Source organism: Gracilinanus agilis, chromosome 4 (assembly GCF_016433145.1).
Source record: "Gracilinanus agilis isolate LMUSP501 chromosome 4, AgileGrace, whole genome shotgun sequence".
NCBI lineage: Eukaryota > Metazoa > Chordata > Mammalia > Didelphimorphia > Didelphidae > Gracilinanus > Gracilinanus agilis.
In genome coordinates, this window is record NC_058133.1 from 81,481,069 (window position 1) to 81,507,113 (window position 26,045).

At 36.3% G+C, this 26,045-nt stretch overlaps 1 protein-coding gene across 1 annotated transcript in view; it reads right to left on the reverse strand.

Moving 5' to 3' along the window:
• The window catches only part of TRMT1L (tRNA methyltransferase 1 like), a 44,598-nt gene that overhangs the window by 8,825 nt on the left and 9,728 nt on the right, over nucleotides 1-26,045 (reverse strand). Inside the window, exons 4-11 of the mRNA XM_044672638.1 lie at nucleotides 18,950-19,063; nucleotides 16,316-16,380; nucleotides 13,668-13,797; nucleotides 11,399-11,522; nucleotides 7,118-7,197; nucleotides 4,126-4,375; nucleotides 3,244-3,456; nucleotides 780-970 (exon numbers count right to left, since the gene is read on the reverse strand). Of these exons, the coding sequence (XP_044528573.1) occupies nucleotides 780-970; nucleotides 3,244-3,456; nucleotides 4,126-4,375; nucleotides 7,118-7,197; nucleotides 11,399-11,522; nucleotides 13,668-13,797; nucleotides 16,316-16,380; nucleotides 18,950-19,063 (1,167 nt within the window). The remainder of the gene's footprint in view (nucleotides 1-779; nucleotides 971-3,243; nucleotides 3,457-4,125; nucleotides 4,376-7,117; nucleotides 7,198-11,398; nucleotides 11,523-13,667; nucleotides 13,798-16,315; nucleotides 16,381-18,949; nucleotides 19,064-26,045) is intronic.

Below are 26,045 nucleotides of genomic sequence, written 5' to 3' on the forward strand. Positions count from 1 at the left end.
GATTCTGAGACTAGACATGGTTTTGGCAGAAAAGTAATCTGACCTTTTTTACTTAAAGTGGTGAGGTTGAAGACATGGTAAGGTTTGGTGGAAAGAACACTGAACTGGTATTAGAAGACCTGGGTTCTACTCCTTAGCTGGATGACTTGGGCACAATTACTTAACTTCTCTCAATCTTTGCTTGCTCATGAGTAAAATGAAGATAAAGCTACCATGACCAAAAGAGTAAAAGTTCTTTTCAAACTATGAAGTCAGTCAACTGATATTTAAGTGCCTGCTTTGTGCCAGGCACTGTGCTAAGAGGTGGGACTACAAAGACAGGCAAAAAACAGTCTCTGCTCATAGTTTAACAGGAGATGATGTCAGAGCAAACAACTATGTACAAATAAGATACAGACAGGATAATCTGGGATAAATTCAGGAAAAATGCACTAAGATTATGGAGACTTCCTGCAGCAGAAGGTGGGATTATAGCTGAACTTGAAAGAAGCCAGGGAAGTCAGGGGGAAGAGGTGAGGGAGAGAATTCTACGTATGGGAGACAGTCAATGAAAATGCTACGTAAGCAGTTATTAGGGAAAGGCTTGGGCTAGAAAGCAGATATTTTTATAATTGCCACTTTAATAAATTCATGTGAAATTTTTGGGAGTTCTAACATGGGAAACAAAACGAGTCAAGTGTCCATTTCAAATCTCAATAATATGTATAAGTTAATGATATATTTAGACCTTATTTACAGATCAGATTGGAAATAAATGGGAAATTAAAAGTCTTATTTACCTTCCACCATATTACCATCCTTCTGAAAAATCCTCTCTTCACACCACTGACAGTGGATCAGATATCGAATTTTCTTTGCTGTTTCGTCAGCTGGGGTAGGACCCCTCAACACTCTCACAACCACAAGGACAAAATGTTCCAGGGCTACTGCAAACAACACTTCTATACCTTTATTACAACGAGTTGCGGCTCTGTAGGAATGAGGAAGAGGAAAAGCTGCTTTTGGAGATCAGCTACAGTTTCACTTCTTGGATAATAGCTAATTTGGACAGTTCAGATTGAGAAGAAAGAGAATTCAATTCTTATCAAAAAATGCTTTGCAAATAGAACTTTTACTATTACTTTTCTCTAGTTTAAAACATGAGGTTGCTTGGAAGGCAAGGTAGGGATCAGAGCTACCCTCCATTCCCTGCTCTGCTGACAGGTACTTCTTGTACCCCCTCTCACTTGCCACCATCCCTGCTCTATACCTTGCCCTGCCATACCTTTCTAATCCATTACCTACTAGTCTGCTTGTCTGTTTTGATTCCGTGTATGAAATTTCCTTACTTAGGATTTTTTCCTCTAGTAATTTGTATATAAATATTTATTAAGCAATTACTTTAAGTTAGGTATAGAGGCAGCTGTACCTTAGTAGTTAAGAGCACTGGATCTAGAGTCAGGACCTAAGTTTACATCCAGCCTCAGACACTTCCCAGCTGTGTGACCTTAGGTAAGTCACCTAACCTCTGTATTCCTAGGAGGCAGCTAGGTGGCTTAGTAGAGTGTTGGGTCTGGTGCCAGGAACTGAATTCTTATCTAGTCTCAGATATTTCCTAGCTATGTGACCCTGGGTAAGTCAACTAACCTCTGATTGCCTGACAAAAGGACCCACTGGTTCCATGGAAGAAGGAAATGGCAAACCACTCTAGCATCCTTGCCAAGGCAACCCCTTGGACTGCCATGGTCCATGGGGTCCAAAGAGTCGGCCACAATGAATGACTGAATAACAACAACAATAGGTGCTAAGTGCTTGGGGAGAGATATAAAGACAACATCTTCCTAGTATTCACAGTATGACATATGAGTAACTATGACATAAATTAATATTTCAGTGTAAAAATTGGTACAAACCAAGAACTTTATGAGGCCTGAGGGAAAAAAGGTTGGAAATTTTTATGGAGAAGGCCACACTGATCTCTCCATGGAAGGATCAGATCCAGATGGATGATGGTAAGGCATCTGAGTAACAGGGAATGGCATGACTAAATGTACAGAAGGGCAACAAGGTGGAGACATGGATGGAGACAACAAATCACCCAGTTTTAGCAGAGCATGGAGGGCATGAGATAAGACTATAAGAATGGAGTGGGTATTGGATTGTGGAGGGCCTTGCTAAGGGTAAACTAAGGAGTGGATTTTAAGCAGTATTGAAAGTCTTTGAGCAGAGGAATATTATGACCAGATCTACACATGAGGAATATTAGTTTGACAACAATAAGAAAATACTGGAGAAGGTAGATGCAGCCAAGTCAATTATATCATATCATAATTTAAATTGGTGGTAATGAGTTTATACTAGGGTAAAAATTAATGGATTTGACAGATTTTCTGGATATTGAATCTCAATAGGACTTGACAAGTGATTGACTATATGGGATGAAGAAGAGACTTTTCCCTTTTTCTTCTGTCCTAATTTATATCCACTACAAAACCCATTTATCTTCACCAAGTCTTCTTTGATTTAATTCACCTGAATCTGATTGGACATTGCCTTACTGCTGGCCTGCAGTATTAGTTTACTTTGCACATACTAACTTAACATCTGTGGATGTTTCCTTGGAAATATTCAGTATATTTTGTCTCCTTAGACCAGGATAAGTGCCCCAAAGGCCATAGGGTCTTCTATTTCTTCGGTCAGGCACCTTCTCTGGCAATTTGCACATGATGGGTGCTTGATAAATACTGAGTGAATAAAGTCCTCCACTTCTCAGCTGAATGAAAAATCTTTGCTTGAACCAAACCAATTAAATAAAGGAGAAACAAAATAATACAGACATAAAATAATTTAATAAGCTTTCTCCTTAACCTTGGATAAAATGTTTGCTTTTCCTGTTACTTCTGTCCTACATTTTTTATCCCTTCCTATCTTCTATAATGAGATATATTGTTTTGAAGTTATCTTTTATCTCTAACTCTCCACATCTTCAATTTTCTTTTCAGAAGCTTTAAAAGGTATTTGCATGACAATAATCTATACTTATAAGCACAGGTTTTTTGCCTTTTAAGGCAATAAGTCTTTTTTATAAAACTCTCTATGATTAGAAATAACCACATAAAACAAACACAAAAATCAACATGAAATCAAATCTCAGAAATTAATTTATACTGCATGGTTACTGTGTAAACTAGACAGTAAACCCTGCTGTACATCATTTTGTGAGATACTAGAATACTGCTACCTCTGATGTTTATAAATCAGTACCTTGCCACTGCAGCCACAACAATCCTGGCGGCTAGTTCCTTGTAGTATTCAGTTCGGACAATGTTACAACCATAATGACGCCGGGCCACATGCAAAGCCTTTGCATATAAAGAACTGATGTCTGTTGAAGTTACAGATACAATTCCAAGATTCCTAACATTTCTGAAGGCAGAATCTAGATAGTTGACTGATGTTCCAAAAGGGTCCAAGTGTCTAAAATCACAAAACAGGTATTTAAAAATGCATTAATAATCACAAAACTTCTAGTTAGCTTATCATAAAAATTCTGGCAAAAGATACACATTCAGTCATGTGAGAGGTTGAAGGAGAGATGCTCCTATCAGATTTTATGTTTTATGGATTTAAAAATATTTTATACATCAAAGTCCAATATGGAGATCATCTTTAATAGTACATGACAATCAAGTGGATAATTTGAGAAAACTCATATCAGAAACAAACACAAAGTGAAATTAGCTTAGGGAACCAACTACAAAGCCTGGAGCTATAAAATGAGTTATTGATCCTTTTTCTTAAAGCTCTTTTTTTTTTTAACCTCTAATTTAATTGGCTTAGGGATCTGCCAGTGAAGAATGTCCCTATAAGGATTGAAATAGGTAACTGTTCTGCAATTTAAGATTCTTGGAGAATTGCCCAGGGCACTGAGACATTAAGTAATTTGCCTGGGGGCACACAGTCTGGAGATGTCAGAAATGAAATTTAATCTCTGACCCAGGCCAGCTCTTTATTCACTGCATTATGTAATGCTACTTCTCTTTTCTTAAGCTAATATAGAAAAATTTCTCAATTATCCAACATCAATAGCAGTAAAAGAACTATAAATAGTAGGAAGGGAACAAGTACAATGTATTTTTATCTTACATAAAATCAAATGATCTCAAGTGCATTAGTACGTTGGCATCCATTTTGGTCACTTCAATAGCACCAACATTTTCCTCTCCTTCTTCAAGAGTTTCGTCACACTCATCCTCTTCTTTACTGTCCAACATCACTTTCATTTTGTTTAAATGGCAATTTTCCTGAATCATCGTCACAGAATTTTCATTAAAATCATTAATAGTAACCTTTACTGAATTCCCAAGGTGTTTGGCCCACTGCAATCCCATTATGCCTTAGGAAAAATGAGGAAGGAAATAAAATATTTTATTTACAACAAAATAACTATGAATAAAAGTAATGTAAATTATGCCTACTGCAAAGTGCACAATTTTAGAAACATTAAAATGTATGTTTCAAATTTTGAATGTTTTTATAAGCAATTTTTCCAAGTCTGCGAGGTTATTAAATATTCACTGAATATCAGAAAAAAGCTATATATTCTTTAATGTTATTATAGAAAATTTGCTTAGTATGTTTCTGTTCATACTCCTATTAAGGTTTTTTAGATCCTGGCTGAAGATAAATGTGTATCCATTCTTACACCTGAAGAGTGTGGAAGAAAAGCAGCGAGGTGCCAAAAGTCACCTCAGGAGAGATGGGGGGAATAACCTTTGCCATGAGTTCCAGCCCCTCCCCAGGAAAGGGTACCCATCTTGGGTTTGGGGCCTGAAGTGTCATTTACAGCTAATTTCTGTGCTGAAGACATAGCCTGACCAGACAGAGCTGATAATGGAGCATCTCTTTTCACCATCCCATTACTGAAGAGCCTGGCTTTCTCTCCTCTGTGGCCTCAGGAAGCAGCCTTGCTCTAACTAACCCTACTGGGGTTATGATCTATCCATTTTCTGTAGCAATACTCCAATTAAATAAGAAACTTGAGATAAATATTTTTCAATGTGAGGAAGGAACACAAGATTGTAAAGAATTATTTCATTAGTGTGTGGGAGAAACAGGACTGCTACTGACTTTTGGCTCAGTTTCCTGATCAAAGATTTATTAAGCACTTGTTATAGGAAAGGCCAAGGGATTAGGTCTGAGTTGGTGAACCTATGGCACATATGATGGAATGTGCCAGAAGGGCTGCTCCCCTCCCTCTCTCCACACGCACCTGAGAACATTTCTCACAAGACCCGCTCCTCTGCCCAGCAGCCCAATGGTAAGCTATCTATCTGGGGTAAGGTGGAGGCTCACATGTAGCATGAGGGTTGCAGTTTGGGCACTCAGTCTTTAAAAGGTTCACCATAATTGAACTAGGCTCTTAGGGAATAGTATAAAAGAGTCTCTGACTTTAAAGAGATTATAGTCTGTTTGTGGAGAAATAATAATAACGATAGTAATAGCTAACATCTATATGGCAAGTACTTTATGATTATTTTCTCATTTGATCCTCACAACAATCCTGGAAGGAAAGGACTTTTATTTTCCTTATTTTACACATGAGGAAACTGAGGTTAAGTGTCACATGAACTAATCGGTGTAAAAGGCCAGATCTGAACTGTCTCTAGGTGCAACTCTCTATCTACTGTACCTTCTAGTTGCCCTGTAAGTCCCCAGGGTCCCACTCTAACCCTGTTTGTAATACAGAACTTTGATCCCATGTTCCTGAAGGGTGAGTTGATGGAATATAAATTCTGGCAGGTCCTGGAAAGACTTCACATATTGTCTTGGAAATACTGTGCTTACTTTCTCCAGAATCAGCTCAACCAGGGATAGAGAGAGATGAATCACCAGTTTTTAGATGCTCCTATCTTAACAATGAATTCTTTGTTCATTACAACCCATGTAACAAAAAAAGGTCAAAATGGTCCTCACTCAGCCCCTACCAATTTGAAAGGATTGATAGTGCAATGGTAGAAAAAAGAGTAGAGGGTACTAAAAAAATCCACACCATTTTTAACTGTCTACAAACACTAGTGTTCTAAACAATGGATACTTGTTTATTGATTAATGGAGTCACTGAATTCTATCAGTCTTGGCATTCTTGCTCTAACATGAAACGTGAAGATGGAAGGAGGCTATAAACTCTTCTGGCTCACATCTTCTAAAGAGGCTGATAAAGCTGGTGAACTTCGGTGTAGGATGTATGAAAAAGAAAAACCCCACATCATTTCATAGAACATGTAGTCATCTTATATTGACAAGTATTTTTAAAAGACTATCACAGAAATCACAAAAAGTTGCAACTGACGCAGGGGATGAAAAGGGAGGAAAATTACATGACAAGCTTCTTTTAGTATATTACAGGAGGCAGGATTCCTAGAAGTGTAAGTATGAGGTAATTGGGTAATGAGTTAATGGCTAAAGAAGTACTAAGGGAATTCAGAGGAACTTAAGAAAGCCTGGTGATTGGCTGCTTAAGGTGAAAGGGATGAAACGGATAGAAGCAAGGAAATGAATGAAATGGAAAGCTGAGTGCTTGGAAAATCTTGGCATTTTAGTCAGGGGTTCTTAATCTGTGTTCCATGAACTTGTTTTTAAAATTAATTGATAACTCTGTTTCAATATAATAGCTCTTCAGTCTAATCTGTGTCATTTTATGCATTTAAAAACAAATTTTCTGAGGAATCCATAGGCTTCACCAGACTACTGAAGGGTTCCATGCCACCCATAAAAAGTTAAGAGCTTCTACTCTACACTAAGACATCATTAGTGAAGAGAATGAAAATGATAAGCTTCACCTTAACCAGGTACAAAAGTCCAAAAGAACTATGACTAAAATAACTTCTAAGAGCGAGAATGAGGCTTAAGTATAAATAGCCTGTTTGGCTTGACACTACAAGCTTTTGTCACTTTCTTTTTGTTCAGTATCCTGTTCTCCGTTTACTTTACCTTAGATTTTTAATTTTATAACAAATTTTCCATGTTAGATAAGGCATATCTCATATTTAAGAACTATGCAAAAGAAAAACAAGGTAACAAACCTAGCAAGTAAAATTAAGTTTTCTTTGCTTTTCTTTAAATTTTCTTTTCTTACCAGTGGCCCCAAAAGCATCCAAACATTCCAAAGGCTTTCGTTCTTCGGCCAATACAGCCAGTGTAGAGAATATCAGTTGCCTGGAAGAAAGTTCCAAAGTCTAAAATAATTTTACTTCTATGAGGGCTCCTTTACCCCTTTAAAAAGTCCTTAGGATAATTAAATAATTTTTCTGAGGAGGGATTTCACAGACCATCTGCTTTGACAAGTCCACTAAACAGGAATCCCTTCCATACTATCCCTGACAAGTACTGACTTCAAACAGTAAAGGACCCATGATATCCTGGAATAGTCTATTCTATTTTGGACAGGTCTAGTGTTTAAGAAATTTTTCCTTAAAGAAAATCAACATTTATCTTTCTGGAACTTCCACCTATGTCCCAAGTTCTGTTCTTGGGGTCAAGCAGAACTTGACAAATTCTTAAAAAAAAACCAAACCCTATCTTCTGTATCAGAAGCAATTACTGTGTATTGGTTCTAAGGCAGAAGAGCAGTAAGGACTAGGCAATGGGGTTAAGTGACTTGCTCAGAGTTAGGGAGTGTCTGAGGCCATGCTTGAACACAGAACCTCCCATCTTTAGGCCCTGGCTCTCTATCCACAGAGCCACCCAGCTACCCCACAAATTCTTTTTTTATTCAGTAGCCTTTCAAATTTTTAAGAGGTCTTATCATGAATCCCCTATGGTTTTTCTTCATGAGGTTAAATATCCCAAACTGAATGAGGCCCTTGACCATCTCAGTTGGACCATATCTTCTGAACAATGAAATTTATTAATGTACTTCCTAAAATGTTTCTTTCAAAACTGTTGTTGTTTTTAAAAATGATGAGGGCTGAGATTAGAAGGGAGAATAGTATTTTAATAAAAGCCATGCTGATAGAGGTAAAAATCATTAGACCACGCGCCTGTAAGGATTCAAACTGCCGCCTCAGCCATTTTACCTTTCGTATCTTCCTGTGCCCAAGTAGCTAAAGAGGAAGCTCGAAGTCACTTCCCAATATTTTAAAGCCGTCCCTCACCCTGAAGATGTAAATCCAAAACAGGAAACCCGTTGGAACACGGGAAATGTAGTTCCAAGGTCCCCCACAGGTCCACAGAAGTTTGTCAAACACAATATTGATACGTACATTGAGGTTCAATCCTTCCAAATAGAACCCCAGGTGATTTTAACTAACACATTGTTCATACTACTCCAGATGTAGTCTAATCATAGAAGAGAAAAATGGGAATATTATCCCATAAATTCTGTAAACTAGATAACTTTAAATGCAGCCTGAGATTGTCTTAGATTTTTAGCTGATATACAATATCCTCTTTAATCTTCAATTTCTCTATATTTATTGGCTCCTTCCCTATTGCATACAAACACAACATATCTTCTCCAACCTTAAAAAATCCTCATTAGACTTGTCATCCCTTCAAGCTATATAGTCTATAAGTTGTTCTTTTAACAAATGAACTCTTAGAAAAAGCTGTCAGCACTAATTGGCTCCATTTTCCTCTTAATCCCCTGTAATCTGGCCTCTGAGCTCAGTCCTCCACTGAAAACTGTTTTTTTTTTTTAATCAAAATTACTCATGATGCTTTAATTTCCAAATAAAGTGTCTTCTTTCCATCTTCATCCTTCATGACCTACTTACATTATGTTTTCCAGTCCCCTTAATATTCTCTCCTCTCTGGATTTTCAGAACACTGTTCTCTCCAAGATCTACTGTGAGTGGTCCAATCATTCCTTAAGTTTCCTATGTTGAATCGTCATCCATATTCCACCCCCTAACTTGGGTATATACCAATGATGTGTCCTGGGCCCTCTTTTCTTCTGTTTTACATTAGGGGGTCTCTAAATGTTTATGATCATGCAGCCCAATGATAAAAAGTTTTTGAAGGATGGTGACACCCTTGACACTAAAAAGGATGTTTAGATGAAGGAAGCAGAGCTGAAAAGTGATTTAGGGAGTAGGGGTGGGAATGCTAAGAGGGAAAAATTTCCCCAAAGACACTTGTGTCGCTGCAGCTCTGGGGTAGTAATGAGATTGTGAATACTTTGAGGGTAATGAAGAGGGCAGAAGTTGGGAGCTGACACAATAGGGAAGGAGTGATGAGACATAAAGGGGTTGTGTATATAGTGGTGGTGGAGATAATCATGGAGACAAGACCCATGAATAGCTTCTGTAGGGAGAGTGGGATGTGACCTGTCTTTTCTTCCTACCATTAATGGATAATATGAACCTCCCTGAGGGAAGGTCAGAGCTCCCACTTTTAGAGATCACTGCTCTACTTTTTCTTGGTAACCTTCCAAGGGGTTCAATTATCATCTCTATACATGTGACCCCATGCCTAGTCTTGGATTCTTTCCTGATATTCAGTTCCATAACACTAGCTACCAAGAAGACATTTTGAATAGAAGTATGATAGGCACTAATTATTAATTAATTAAACATTTCCATTGTTCTTCCCCCCCCAACTCACTTTCTTTGTATCTTCCCTATTTTTCTCAAAGGTGCTGATTCCTTTTAGTGACCCAGATTTCCAGCTTCAATCATTTTTGACTCTTCAGTTTCCCTTTACCCCACATTTCCATTCAATTTTCATATTTTATAAATTCGACATCTTTTGTACCTGTCCCCTTCTTTCCCCTAACATGGCCATCACTGTAGTTTCTGGTCTTCATCACTTCTCATCTTAACTACCACCATATAGCACAAAGCATTCAACTGAGCTCCCTCATTCAAGGTTTTTCCTTCTTTAATCCAAATTACACATAGCTGCCAAAATATTTCTTAAACAATGTTCTCTGCACCCACTTGCTCACTAAATTCTAGTGGTTCCCATTACCTACCAGATTAAATAGGTTAAAAATATACACAAAGTATATATTAAAGTAATTTTGAGGAGAAACTCTTAATTACTGTTTGGCATTAAAAGATCTTTACAACTCTACCTTAATTTTCTATTTTATTATTCTATTATTCTCCTTCATGTACTTTATAGTAGCAAAAAAAAAACCAGTTTTCATACCAGGCCCCCCCCCCCCCCCCCCAATCTCCTGTCTCTGTGTTTGCTCAGGCTGTCCCTTGCCTGGGATGCTGCCTCTTTTCATTTTTGCCTCCTTAAAGTCCTCATTTCCTTCAAAACTCAGCCCCTAAATTACCTTCTTCTAAGAAACATGAGGTCTTTCTTGATCTCTTCCCCATAGAATTTCTTCATGTGTACTTTGGTTATATATTTAATGGATTTAGATTTGTCCTTCTTGTTTCCCCTACTGAAGTCAAGCTCCACGAGTGCAGAGGTCTGACTTGTTTTGTATCTTCAGGGTCTAGCATATTGACTGGCACACTAGAGATACTTTTCCTTGATATTATTTCATACAAGGGCTGTCTAACCATTTCTTCTCTGCCATGTACTTGTGCAATTCACTTTTTGAATACAAGTGTATTTTAGTAAACAGCCTGACCAACCAAGAATAGAGGGTCAGGCTGGACAGCCTATTTCTATTACTGGACTATTAAAATTACACTCAACAAGCTTTGGGGCTGCCAAAATATACCACTGAGGGGGCAGCTGGGTGGCTCAGTAGATTGAGAGCCAGAGATGGGAGGTACTGGGTTCAAATCTGATCTCAGACACTTCCTAGCTGTGTGACCCTGGGCAAGTCACTTGATACACCCCCCCACCCCCAACTGCCTACCCCTTACCACGCTTCTGTCTTAGAACCAATACACAGTATTGATTCTAAGATGGAAGGTAAGGGTTTAAAATATATATATATATTCCACTGATATGTCGAATTTGGTTTGAATATTAATTGTGAATATTCAAGATATTTTATTTCTGATCTAATTGCTAATAAATGAACAAATCATGTATAATATAGCTGGTTTCTATCTATCAGAACATTTGATTTGTCACAACAATGTTTCTCATAGGGCAGCTAGGTGGCACAGTGAATAGAGTGCTAGACCTAGAGTAAGGAAGACTCATCTTCCTGAGTTCAAATCTGGACTAAGACACTTATGTTACCCTGGGGAAGTCAGTTAAATCTGTTTGTGTTGGCATCCTCATTTGTAAAATGAGCTATAGAAGGAAATGGTAAACAACTCCAATATCTTTGCCAAGAAAACTCCAAATGGGGTCACAAAGAATTGGACCGACCACACACATCTCTTTCTTGCCTACACTGGATGACAACAATTTATTTTCCCATGAAATAAATATTTTAAATAAAACATTATGATCTCAAATATTAATACATTCATCAATATCTCAATCCATTTTTTCTTACCTGTTTAGTTTCATTTTTGGATTAAAATAGGAATCTGTTTTCTGAGGTGTAGAATAATTAGGAAGAACTTGAATGTCTGTATCTGCTTCTTTCAATACTTCACGGGGTGGCTTAGCAGCAGAGGCTAAAAATCAAAGATTTCCAGGTGATGAACATTTAAGTCTCTAACTTATATTTGGGAAGACAACTTCCCCACATGAATTTATGCCATAAAGTACTTAAACTTTACAATGGGCTTTTGTCACCATATCCCAGAGAGGGAGGGAGAGAGAGAGGGAAAAAGGGAGGGAGGGAAGGAAGGAGGGAGAGAGGGAGAATCACAGAAAGACAGAGATAGTGCAACTGTTAAGACCATAGAACCAAGGCTTAGAGAAACAAAATGCCTTTGTTGATGGCAGATAGATCAGTAGATGACAAGCTCACCTAGCAAGCATCAATCAAGAAGCATTTATTAAGCCCCTACTGTGTATCAGGGAGAGACATTAATATGCACAAGTACATGTACAATGTAGGGATAATAATGAGATCACCGTTTTCACTGGCAAAGGAAATTGCCAAATGAGAAAGCTCTAGCCACCAAGGCAAATAGCCATCTTCTCTCTAACTTAAGCCAGATTCTTCTTGCAGAATAGGCAAGTTCTTTCTTGGGGCATCTATTTTAGGGAATGGGCCCACAATCTCACAGGGTTCTGGTCTGGGCTCTCTTCTCTTTTTTCCTCAAAACTACTTCACTTGCTGATCTCATTAGATGCTATGGATTTAATTATCTCTATGCTGATAATAATCAAATCTACTTTTCCTGCCCAAATCTCTGCTTACTTCCAGTCCCTCAACTCCAAATGCCTTTCAGACACCTTGAAAGAGAAGCCCAACTGATATCATAAACTCAACATGTCCAAAACTGAGCTCATTATCTTTCCTCCTAAATCTATCCCACCTCTTAACTTCCCTATTATTTTCAAGAGTACTATCATCCCCCCCAGTACCCTAGGCTCCCAACCTAGGTGTCACCTGCAGCTCTTCACTATCTCTCACCACTCATATCCAATCTGTTGCCAAAGCCTATTGATTTTTATCTTTGCAACATCTCTTGATTATACCACTTTCTTCCCTTTGATCCTGATATAATCCTGTTACAGGCCCATATTACCTTGTACCTAGGAATATTGCAACAGTTGGCTGATATGCCTGCCTGCCTTAAATCTTTCCCTATTCCGATCCATTTGCCATTCAGCTATCAAAGCAATTTTCCTATGGGGCACATCACCTCCCTACTCAATAAACTCCAGTGGTTTTCTATTGCTTTCAAGATCATGTATAAAATCCTCTGTTTGGTGTTCAAAGTCTTTTATAACCTTCTCTTCCAGCATCTTTTCCTCTACCATATACTCTGTGATTCAGAGTTGCCACTCTCTTTGCTATTCTGTGATGAAGATACTTTATCTCTCAGTTCTGGCAAATTCTTTCACTGTCTAGAGTGCTCTCTCTCAATTCTATATATTGACCTTTCTGGCTTCCTTTTAAGACCCAACTATAATCCCATTTTTAACAGGTAGCCTTTATGAACTTCTCCTAATTTTAATGTCTTTCCTGTTAGTTATTTCCTATTTATCCTGAGTATAACTTGCTTTGCAGATTTTTTTTTTTTTTTGCAGTCTTCCCTCATTAGATTGAAAGCTATTTGAAAGCAGGGACTGTCTTTTGCCTTTCTGCATCCTCAGAGTCCCACATTTAGTAGGTGCTTTATGTTTATTGTTTGATTGATAAATATTACTGTAAACACATCGAGTATATGACCTAAAATTATCTGCCAATTGAGTCACAATTTTTTTACCTCCTTCCCCATTTTGGTCTTTCTAAATGCATCCAAACCAGAATTATTAAGAGGTGACTAAGTCTCATTATCCATTTCTCTTGAGGTTTTCAGTGATAATGATCAGCAACTAAGTATGGTTTTATTATGAATTAATTCCAAAGCAAGGTAAGTTGCTATCATACTCAGCTTTAGTACGAGAATATACTGTCCAAAGATTACTGGTCAGAGTAAGTAGGGTTATTTGTGGTCTCTCTCTTCTTTTCTACTCACTTTGCATGTGTTACAGGGACAACTTGATTTGTTGCATTGGAGAAGGAAACATCTTGAATGACTCTTATCAGTTTACTATGGATTTTAACCTGTACGTCACAAGAAGTTATTTCACATGTGAAAATAATAACTTCCCCTATTGTTTAATGACATGTTAAAGACAAATGAAGTCATTCCACTTACCTGCAATATACCTGGATTCAGTTTCTCCTTTGTTCACATGGCGTTTAATGTGTCCTATCATATCAGTTCTACGTGTGATGGTTGCTGAACAAATGATACAATGATAATGGGCTCCCATCTTACTAGATGTCTATGAACAAAGGAAAGCAAAGTTTAGAATACATGATAGTAGACTGATGTTAAAGAAACTTTGAGACTGAAATGGTAAAATACACTAGAGTCTTGGGGGACAAAAGCTCTAACAGAAGCACTCATTTGTCCATGTGATTTTTTTCCTGTTTTCCTTAAACATGCAACCTTCAGATTACTTTTCCAGAGACTTTGAACTGAATTTTGTGATTTACTTTTTCTTTCCTCTAATAAGAACTATAGCTTACTTTTTATAAAGACTGACTGTAGATTATAGAAATATCATATTAAGACTTTACTGAATACCTTTTAAAGATGTACAGTAAATTCAAATTGTTTGTGGTCTCATATTAAGAGTATTCAGAATGTTCTACTCAAGAAGACAAAAGTACCAAGTCCTTGGAGTAAGGAAGACAGAGGACAGGGATTAGCTTCCACATCCAAGAGGCCCAGTTGCACTTGCTGTATTAGCCCTTTTTGGAACACATTATGAAAATAATAATAATTATTATGTAAAAATTAAGAAATTAATAATTTATTGATTGATGATTCACTATAAATCAACCTTTTATTTGTTTTCAGACCAGCTAACTTTTATTTTCAGTTTCAAAATCTCTCCCTACTCTTCCCCCACACCCTTAAGAAGGAAAAGAAAATATTCATTATATATATGAAATCATTCGAAACATATTTCTACATTAGTCGTGTTCTGAAAAAAAAAAAGAAAAAAATATGCTTCAATCTGTACTTAAGAGTTCTTCAGTATTCTATGGAGGTGGATATTATTTTTCATCATGTATTTGTGGTGGATCATTGCATTAATTAGAGCAGTGGTTCCCAAACTTTTTTGGCCTACCACCCCCTTTCCAGAAAAAATATTACTTAGTGCCCCCTGGAAATTAATTTTTAAAAAATTTTAATAGCAGTTAATAGGAAAGATAAATGCCCCTGTGGCCATCATCGCCTTCCTAGATCGCTGCAGCACCCACCAAGAGGCAGTGGTGCCCACCTTGGGAATCACGGAATTAGAGTCTTTCATAGCTGTTTATCTTTACAATATTGCTGTTGTGTAAGTTGTTTTGGTTCTGCTCACTTCACTTTGTATCACTTCATACAAGTGTTCCCCAATTTTACAAAACCATCTTATTTGTCATTTCTTACAACACAATAACATTCCAAGTATCCCTTTAGTTTCCAACTATTTTCTACCACAAAAAAAGAGCTGCTCTAATAGTTTCTGTACAGATGGATCCTTTTCCTTTTTTCTCTTTGAGGTATAGACCCAGGAGCAATATTACTGAGTCAAAGGATATTCAGTTTTATAACAATTTGGGCATAGTTCCAAATTGTTCTCCACAATGATTGGACTATGCTCACTGCTCCAACAGCACATTAATGTGCCTATTTTCCTGCATCATCTTCTGCATTTATCATTTTCCTTTTCTGTTAACTTAGTCAATTTGATGAGTGTGAGGAGATATCTCAGAGTTGTTTTAAAGTGATATTCTCTTTGGTCATTCAGAGTATTTTTTAATACGTCTATTAATAGATTTCTTCCACTGAAAACTGCCTCTGACAATTTATCAATAGGGGAACAGCTCTTATTCTTATAATTTTGACTCAATTCCCTACATATATTTGAGAAACTTGCTGCAAAGATTTTTTTCCCCTTAGCTTCCTGCTTTTCTTCTAATTTTGGTGCAAAATTAAAAAAAATTTATTATTAAATTTATCCATTTTATCTTCCATGAACATCTCTATTTCTGCTTTGGTCACCAACTCTTTCTCATCTGTAGATCTCCTACATGATGTTATCTTTTATGTCTAAATAATATACCCTTTTTGAGCTTATCTTGGTATAGGGTGTTAAGATATTGGCCTATGCTTATAGGCCAGATTCTGCCAGATTACCTTCCGGTTTTCCCAGCAGTTTTTGTTGAAGTGAGTTCCTGCCCCTGTGGTTGGGACTGATGGGTTTATCAACCACCAGGTTACTTTGCTCATTTGTTTCTGTATACTGTATACCTATTCTGTTCCACTGATCTACCATTCCATTTCTTATCCAATACCAAATTGTTTTGATGATTAAAGGTTTGTAGTATGGTTTGAAATTTGGTACTGCTTATTTCCCCCCTTCCTTTGTCTATGGTTTTTAAAAATTGATTCTCTTTCTTCCAGATGAATTTTATTATGTTTTCCTAGCTCTAAAGTAATTCTTTGGTATGGCTGAATATATAAATTAATTTAGGTAGTGTTAATTTTATTATATTGGGTTGGCCCGCCCATTTGTAATGAATATTTCTACAATTTTCAGATCTTTATTTGTGTAAAGAGTAGCTGTCTTTTCAATTATACTCATTATGATACTAGGAATCAAGTAGAAACAACACCTCAAAAGGTCTTAGATCTAGAACAGGAAAAGTAAACTATGAAATAGGAGCCTTGATATTTTTAACTTCAGGGTAACGAAAAAACCCTAATTAGTATAATTAGTTCTATTATTCTAAAAAATTCATTACCTGGTCTCCAATAAGGTTTGGTTTCACTGGTCGACAAGGTAAGTGACAGATGCACATTCGGTAACCTAGAATGGAGAATGGCCTTCAAATACATGTCATATTTCAAGAATTTTTCAAAAGAACTATAATTTTATTGCTGTGGGTACTCCCTCAAACCAATGTACTTCAGAATTCCTCTGTAGCTTGGTTGTTGGTTTCATGAGCTGAGAGGTATCTTTAACACTTGCCAGTCCAGCCTACTAGTAATGAGGCTCTTTGAATTGATCTACATTGTACTTTGTATGACAAGCATACAACTGGTTGGTGGGTAAATGTGTGAAGCCTTTCTAGTTTGTTAAGCCCTTAGAGTTAGTGCTCTGCTGCCACTGTGTGTTGGAGAAGCCAGGGTTATCTCCAGGTCAAGGTTAAAACAGGACTTTGGGGGCAGCTAGATAGCACAGTGGAGAGAGCCGTCAGGCCTTGAGTTGGGAGGACCTGGGATCAAATCTGCCCTGAGACACTTCCTAGCTGTGTAACCGAGAGCCAATCACTTAACTCCATTTGCCCGGTCCTTGCCCTTTTGCCTTAAGAGTTGTTATTAAGACAAAAAGTAAGGGTTAAATCATGCCCCCTGCCTCCCCCCAATCCAAAAGGACTTTAGAGATGGTGTTCACCATGTAAGTGAAGTTCAAGCCTAACCCTGCCCAAAGGTTCTGCTATATAGGAGGAAGTAATAGTGAATTCACTAATTAGGATCATCCTTACATTTGTACCCATAACTGAATTAATTTCTTTTTGTATTGTGTGTGCTGGAGACAACAGAATATAGGCAGGAGACTTGAGTTTTGGTCCTGGCTCTGTCATCAACGAGTTGTGTGATTTCAGGAAAGCTACTACCTTTCCTGGGTTTCAGCTTCCTAATCTCTAACCTGCTCTGCCCACTCTATTAGAATTGTTTACAAAAATAAATTTCTTCATAGTTCTGTAATCATTCGATGTTGTTATCTATTCTCTACTCCTAGAAACTCTTTTTTCTTTGGAATATAACTATAATGTTTATTGATTTCCTTGATCGTTTTTTGTGGCCTACTTGTTCCTCTTCCTTTTCTGGACCCTAAATGAAGTTATTTCCCCAACAGTCAATCTCCATTTTTTTAAAAAAAATTTTCTGTATTCTTTCCCTTAACTATCTTTTCTGTTGTTGTTTTTGATTATTAATGTTATACAGACAACTTTTAAAGCTCCATCTTCAGTTATAAACTCTTTACTAGGTGCAGTTCTATATTTCTTTTTAGATATCTGCACAGATACCTTTAAAATATCTCAAATTTAGCATATCTAAAGCCAAACTATCATAATTTCTCTCAACCAGCTTTTCTTTAAGCCTTTCTTATTTCTGTGAATGAACAAGCCATTCTTGTAATTACCCACATTCAATCTCATCTTTTGCTAATTTTTCTCCTTATTCTCTAGGAATAATAAGTCACTAATTTGTCTATCACTATTACAAGTTCATTGCTAATGGGAAATTTGGAAAAATAGTTGAATAGCAAGGCAGCTATATTAAAAAAAACAAAACAAAAACAAACAACCCAACAACCTTAATGTTATTTTTAGGAACAAAGAAAGTAAAAACATTTTCAGTTTATTCGTTCTGACTTGAAAAATACGTGTCTGTTTTCAATCCTATTTAAAGGAGTGCTTATTTCTTTGGGGAAGGGTTTTTTATTCATCCTGATTGGCTAAATCAGGTCGAATTAGAATCGTAGAACTGAAAAGAAACTTGGAGACCATATAATCACAAACTCAAGAGTTGGAAATGACTTTACAGATTATAGAGGAACCATTTCTACATCCCTAAATGGTCATAAAGCCTCTTAAGACCTTTGGTGATGGGAAATAATTCTTCTTGAGGCAGCCCTTTTCATTTCTGCATAGCTTTATTTATTTGGAAGATCACATAGTTTAATTTTTATTTTTAGCAGGAGGAAACAGAGGTCAACAGGTTAAATGACAACCAGTATTACAGAGGCAATGGCAGAACTGGGACACAAATTCAAGTCTTCTAATTCTTGCCCACAATACTGTCTTCCTTGTAAACAAAAAATGTATAAACCCTTGTCTTTATGACAGTAATTCTAATTCACATGTATGAAAATTCAATTAAATAAAAAACATAAAAATTACATTTTCTCTAAGAGTAAGCTAGACTTCTTTAGTGAAAAACTTAACAAAAAACTAAGATGTCAACACATATAAAATTATACCAATTTGTGTACTAAGCTGAGTTGAGACTATGCTGATAGGCTGAAAATGTTAGAAACAGTAATATTTGTCAATAAGTTATTAAGGATGGTTCTAGTTAAAATAGCATTGACCCTCCCCAAACAATGAAAACAAGCTAGAAACCTGTAAAAAATGGAAATTGCCTACTTCCAAAAGAATAAATACCGATACTGTCAGAAAACAATAAGAGTAAGTTGTATTTTTCATTAATTACTTACTTAGTTTCACTACATAATAAAAAGCTAAGTAGCTTTATCTAAAAACTTATTCATTTAAAAATAACTTTCCTTCCCCAATTATGGCACTGAATGCTATATTATATACATTAAATATCTTTAAGGGAAAAAAAGCAGTTTTGAAATTACAAACCTTCAAATTCAACAGAAACTTTCCAATGTAAATTCTGAAGGTGACGATGAAGTTTATGGCTATAACAAGCTTTGAATTTTTCCTCAGGGCATAATGGACAAAGCTTTTTGCCAGCTAAAAAGGGAGACATAAAAAAAACACTCAAGAAACAAATAAGTTATTAAAGAATAGAACTGTATTATAATTCAGCTGAAACTCTCCACCCCAAGTAACAGTCTTTCTGTGGTAACCTTATCAACGAGGTCCTTGAAAATAGGTGACAGTTATAGTCTTCTGTCTAGGACTTATTTTTTAGCAGTATTTATTACACAGCTCCTCCTGTTATATCTAGCTAATATTCTTGCTGCCACCAGCAGCATCTTGTAGTACTCTACTTACTCTCCAGAAATAACCAGTTACTAATTCTAATACGATGACTGCTTGCCAGTGAATTAGTGTGGGAAATACTTCTTAAAACTCCAAGATGTAAGGAGTAGCAATTGCTTCATATGGACAGAATAGTCAGAGAGAGGGAGCATAAGTCATTGTTACAGTTTTTCTTTTCTGCTCTGGCAACAACAGCACCACTTGCTAGATATGGGGGTCAGGATCTTTAGGTTGGAGGAACTATAAGTTAAATCAAAAAGCACTTGTTAAGCATCTACTATGTGCTGAGTACTGGTAATATAAAGATTAAAAAAAAAATGAAACCAATCCTATTCTCAAGGATATTATATTCTATTGGGGGAGACCACACATACAAATAAGCCATATGGAATAAATTCCAAACAAATGCCAGTTGTTAGAGAAGCAGGATGATTAGGAGGACTAGGAAAGGTGTTATGCAGAAGGTGAGGCATGAAGTAGTCCCTGAAGAGAAGAATTCTATGAGGTAGAGGTAAGAAGGAAGTTGGAGATATTCAATGCAGAGATAAAAACACGAGAGATGGAATATTATGTAGAAGGAAAAGAGAGGGCAGTTAGATGGACTGTAGAAGGTGAGAAGAGGACTAATATATAAGACTGGAAATATAGGTTAGAGCCAGGTTGTGAGGGGTTTTAAAAGCTAAATAGAAAAATTTATATTTGACTGTAGGAGCAATAAGAAGCCACTGGAGGGGCAGCTGGGTAGCTCAGTGGATTGAGAGCCAGGCCTAGAGACAGTAGGTCCTAGGTTCAAATCCGGCCTCAGACACTTCCCAGCTGTGTGACCCTGGGCAAGTCACTTGACCCCCATTGCCTACCCTTACCACTCTTCCACCTATAACTCAATACACAGAAATTAAGGGTTTAAAATAATAAAAAAAAAGAAGCCACTGGAATTTATTGAAAATTTATTGAATAGGGGAATACCATTGGTCAGATCTGCACTTAAGGAAAGATATTTCGGCAGTGTTTGAAAGACAGTTTGAATTTAGGGAGGCTCGAGGCAAGGGGCCCAAAGAGAAGACTTTTGCAATAGTCCACACCAGTGATGGGCAAACTTTTTAAAGAGGAGGCCAAAGGAAAGGAAATGCTCATCTGTCAATCTGTTTATAAGGCAACTCTTTTGAAGTTTCATTGTACTGTATCCTACTCATTGTATTCATCAGATTAGGAATAATGTTGTGCAGTGGGATAGAACCTTTCAGGGGGCCGCATCTGGCCCAAGGGCCATAATTTGCCCATCACTGGTCCACACAAAGAGGCAATGAGGCCCCAAACTGAGGTTATGGTTATGTGAGTAGACAGGGGTCAGATGTGAGAGATTTGATGAAGGCAGAAATGGTAAGATTTGGCACCTTACCAGAAAATGTAGGGCAAGGGAAATGATGCTCCTCAGAATATAGTTTTGGGGAATATCCATAAATGGAGGTCAGGCAGGGTGGTTCATGATTAGCCAACAAAGATGGCTAAGAAGCAATGGTCAGAAAGGTATTCTAAAAGAATCAAGAGAGAATGATGTTGCATCTAGGAAAGCAGATAGGAAGACAAGAGTAGTCAACAGTATTAAATGGCAGAAAAGGGGCAAAAAAGCAAGAGGACTGAGAAGAGAACCAGGTTTGGTGATTAAAAGAGAGTTGGTACCTTTAGAGAAAGCAATTTCTCTAAATGCCAGAATGCAAAAGGTGGAAGACTAAAAGGAAATATGTAGGATGATGGCCGGAGTAGATATTTGGTTCAAGTTTTAGGGACGGGGCATGTTAATAATAATTCTAATAATATTATTGGTTATAAGCCTTAGCAACATGCCTGGATCCATACTGTACCTAGGATGGTAGCAAATATATCAGACATAGCCCTTTGCCTTGGTTATATAGTACTACATAAGCTGCATTTTAAATAATATTTTTCATCTACTGGGAAAAAGTAGATAGTGTCAGAAAATTACTTGTATCTTTTTAGTCACTCTATGTGCATATGTATATATTGTTGGGATCTATAATTACATTAGTATAGAGAATTCTCAGGCAAAGAAGCCTATTCTACTAATAAAAGTTCAGAGACTTTTCTGAAACTTAAAAGAGTCTTAGTTATTAAGTCAGAGGTGCCCCAACCAGATTAAAATGTACTTGGAAAATATTTAACAAAATAAATGAAAATAAAACACACATAATGCCAATGTGACCTAAAGGGATCCTCATGTGTGGTTTAGGGGCCCCTATATAGGCAAGTTTGATGCCATTGACTCAGAGCACTATGAGAATAAGTGACTTGGCCAGGGTCAGAGAGTCAATATTTGTCAGAGGTGGGATTTGAATGCAGATTTTCTTGGCTTTGTTGACAAATCTCTATCTACTATACCATGCCTGCCTCCTTCTTTTATCTATCTATCTATCATTTATTTATTCTCCCTCTTGAAGATGTACTCTTGCAGATGTATACATGTATGCAATGCTACAAATAGAGTAAGGGATAAAAAAGAACAGAGTTCCTCTAAAAGAAATTAAAAAAAAAAAAAAAAAGTTTGTTACCAGGCGCCTGAAGTAAACTGCGATGTAAGTAATTATAATGGACATTGAATTTGGCTTTAAGTTTTTTGATGCCTAAATAGAAAAGATAAACATTCAATTACATTGTTTTCATCTTCTGAAAAAGGCAATCTTTTTTCCTATAATTAATCACAACCAAGAATTTAGAGTATCTTTATCTAAAGGACAATGCGTAATTTTCAATGATAGTTTTTAACAAAGACCTAGAAATCTTGTTAGATGATTTTCATACTGATCTTCTATAAAGGTAGAGGATCTAAAACCAGATCTATTTCAACATGATTTTTGTGTGTTTGTCATCGAAAATTGAGGAAGAAGTTGGGAAAAGGATAGAACCTAGAGAATTAGGATGAATTATTAACATGGCCATTAGATTATCTCTCTCAATTAGCAAGTATCCTAAGTAAGCCTTTAGCAGATACTGGATCGAAGTAAATGAATAACTGAATTATTTAGTAGGAACCTAATAATATAGGTAAATATTTAAAGAACTTTATTGCTTATTATTTCAATTTTCATTTTTTTAGAATAATGTAATATGACAATTTGTATTACCATTCTCAAAAATATTTTAAAAAATACTTTGCTAGAAATAATATTCCCAGAAATATCTAGAGATGGAATAGAACAAATGGTGTCCCTTGCTGATACAGAAGCTGCAGAAGTGGGGAGATGGTATCGTGTATGATTTAGGACATGCTGGATGAACAAGCACATCACTCCCATTTTTACTCCCCAACTTCTTGCTATTTGTTAGGAGGTGTATATGTGATTTAGGCATTTATATGATTTTGGTAGAGATTGATAATTGACATGTCTGATGTGGGAAAAGCTAAGAAAAGTAATGAATATTGTATTCAAAAGAAATAATTATGAAAGTGCTTAACACTGGCACTAGATAAATGTTAGCTATTTAAAAATATTATGATGACAGGAAAAATTCCAAATTTTGTTTTTTCTTCCCTACCTACAATACAAGAGGTGCTCAAATGCTTCTTTCTTTATAAAGCATGACTGTTGGACAAGGCCTTAGGACCAGGGAAAAGCATTTTTCTTAAACTGTCATATGGATTACCTTCTAATTAACATTATAATTTCCATTAGAAGAGGGAAATAAATTTCCTTTGTTTCATTGTTCTATAATTTTTACCTACAAATAATCTGACTACGGGTGTCAAACTAGATTAAAATATAATTGGTAAACAAAATAAATAAAAATACAACAAAGTTAATTTGTGGTTTTCTAAGTCAATATGTGGTTCCAGAGATCATTTCTCTTTGAGTCTGGACTTCACTGATCTAGACCCTATTATAAATACTTCACTTTTCTCTTAGAGCCCTGGAGTGATCCTATTCTTTCCTAGCATGATATAGTATTAAGCATTCCTCAAAACCCGGCTCTGGACTCACATGAACCCAAGCTAGTCATCCTGCCTTTCCTACCTTTGGTTCCTTCATGTGTAAATGTAGGGGCTAATGGCTTTCAAAGTCCCTTATCATTCTAAATCTTGGATTCTATTTTTATTCTTTGAAACATGTCTCAGATTCAATTCTTCCTTCTATTCCCAATCCTATCACCCTTGTTTTGATTTATTGCAATTGCATTGCAAGCTAGTCTTCTTTCGGTCTTTCCCTCTTCTAATTTAGTATACATGTGATTGTTAAAGCTAACTTTCCTAGGTGTGACTTTCATCTTACCACTGTCCTGCTCAAAACTCTTAAGGGCTCCTTCAGTTGTGTTTAAATTCCTCAGCCTGGTCTTCAAGGTCCTTCATAATCTGGTGCCAGTAACCATGAGTACATTTCTTTTTTCCCACTGACTGTACCTTCCACTTCAGTATGGTTGGTTTCCATATTATTCTCTCACATTTTGTACATTCTCACCTCTGCACTGCTTCCCTGAAAGGCCCTCCTTCTCTCTTGTCCACTTTCCCATTAAAGTCCTCTAACTACTTTAGCTTACTTTTCTTTGTAATACTGAAATTATATTCAGTAAACACTTTAGCATTTAATTATTCTAGTTGTTTAAGGGATTAATCTTTCCTTTGGAGATTAAAACCTTCTCATGGATAGGAATATTTTATATTTCAGTATAAAATGGTGCTTAGGCATAATGCTATTGAAGACTAACATGGTCATCATCAGCCTTATAATAGCAGTAGTATAATGAACCTTTATTCTAGTCTGGGTTTAGGTCATTAAAATTTTTAAAGGTCATAAAACACAATATACTTAGCCAGCATAAAAAAACAAAAACAAAACCCAATGGCCTGAGAGTTAAGCATGGGCAGAGTCTTTGTCACTGCTCTAGCTGTGTGGCTGAGAACAGGGATTTAATCTCTCTGGGTCTCAGTTTCTTTAACTATAAAGTGAAAGTTCTGGGCTACATTACCCTTAAGGCCTTTTCTCAAATTAAATTTCTATGACTTGGTGAAACAATATATGATCTAATAATAAAAGGAAAATTTCCTTTCACTAGAAACAGGATGATTTTAAAGTGACAAAAACCAACAAAAACAACTGCGTTAGAGTGAAATAAATGGACAAATCATATTAGAATAATTACTAAACCTGAAATAAAAAAAGGAAAGAAAAAAGAAGAGGTAGGGAATAAGTCACTGTTTTAAAATTGTTAACACTGAGGGACAAAGAGAAGCCTACAAACAGGTTTTTATTTAAAAAATAGAATAAAATGAATGAAATGGAACATCGGCAGGTGTTAAGGATACTAAAAACTACTATAGGTCCTGATAATTTTTTTACCTGGTCCTCTATGCCACAATTTGATGTGGTATTCTTTAAAATTACCTCATGATCCTCCAAAAAAGCCTCCAAAACAATAATGCTACCAATAAAAACCAGAAACATGAAAGAGAAAAGGATCAGGGAATACTCATGTATGACATCTCTGATGATTCACAGAATTTTATTTCACTTGCTAATTTACTTCAAAGAGACAATTCTATTTTTTATTCAGTTTTTAAGAGACCATGGGGCAATGTTTTCTCAATTTTTTGACTCCTAGGAAACAGTATAAGCTACCAATACCTAAAAGCTAAGGAGCAAGATTTACTAAAGATAGTGTAGTTTAAAGATATGTTGTAGATTTGGGAGCCAAATTGTCCTTATTCTGAGATTGTTTCTATGTGCATTTTCATCAAAACATTAGACAATTTGTTATTTTTGTTTACATATAATTAAGAACATAGATAAAATGTAAAATATGATGGGGCCTAAATGAGTACAGAATTGGTCTTAGAGTCAGAAAGCTCTGGGTTTGAGTCCCAACTCTGACCCAAATTGGCTATATGATCTGGGTAAGTCACTTAACTCTCTGAGAATCAGAGTAAGAGCCAATCTGGATCAGTGGTGGAAGTCTTCTTACTGGGAATTCCCTGTAGAGAAGAAATCACAGATTATAACCCCTCAAAAAGTTATACTCACTTATAGCTATTTTTACTCTCTCTGATACTAATGAAAAAAACTCCAAGCTAAATAGTTCACATTGCATCTCCAAATTTAACTGCTATTTTATCGTCAAGATGTTTAAAAGGCATTTCCTTTCCTTTTCCATAAACAGCACCTCTAAGGTGTACTAATTTCTTTCCTATTCTATAAAGAGCACAATTTAAGTATATAATGTAATTTTTTGAGCTAATTTATTTCCTTACAAAGCATTTATTAAAAAGAAAGAAAATTTATCTTTCTCTATAAAACAAGTGGAGAAATATACTTGGCATACACAAACAAAAACCTTTGAATAACATTAAGAAGTGTTTGGTAAAACTAAGGAACTATCATGTTCTTAGGAATGGTTTTGTTAATTGAATTAATTTTGTTAATTAAAGGAATTCCTTACCACAAAGCCCAGTCCTGGCTTCTGTAACATACTACATAAGAAAAGTACCTGGCTTGGTATTGCCTGTGTCTTTGGAGGAAATTAAGACAAGTCACAGCTGAGTTATTAAAAATTCTTGAGTTCATCAGGGAGCAGAGATTACCTTTAGATTCCTTTTGTTTCTTCCCCTTCAGACATTTTAATCATCACCAGAAGCTACTGGATCCTTATGCCCAGTTCCTCCCCCTCCCAAAAAGGGTGCACAGGAAGATCCAGAAGCAAGGAAGAGGTAAAGGGTGAGGAAGGT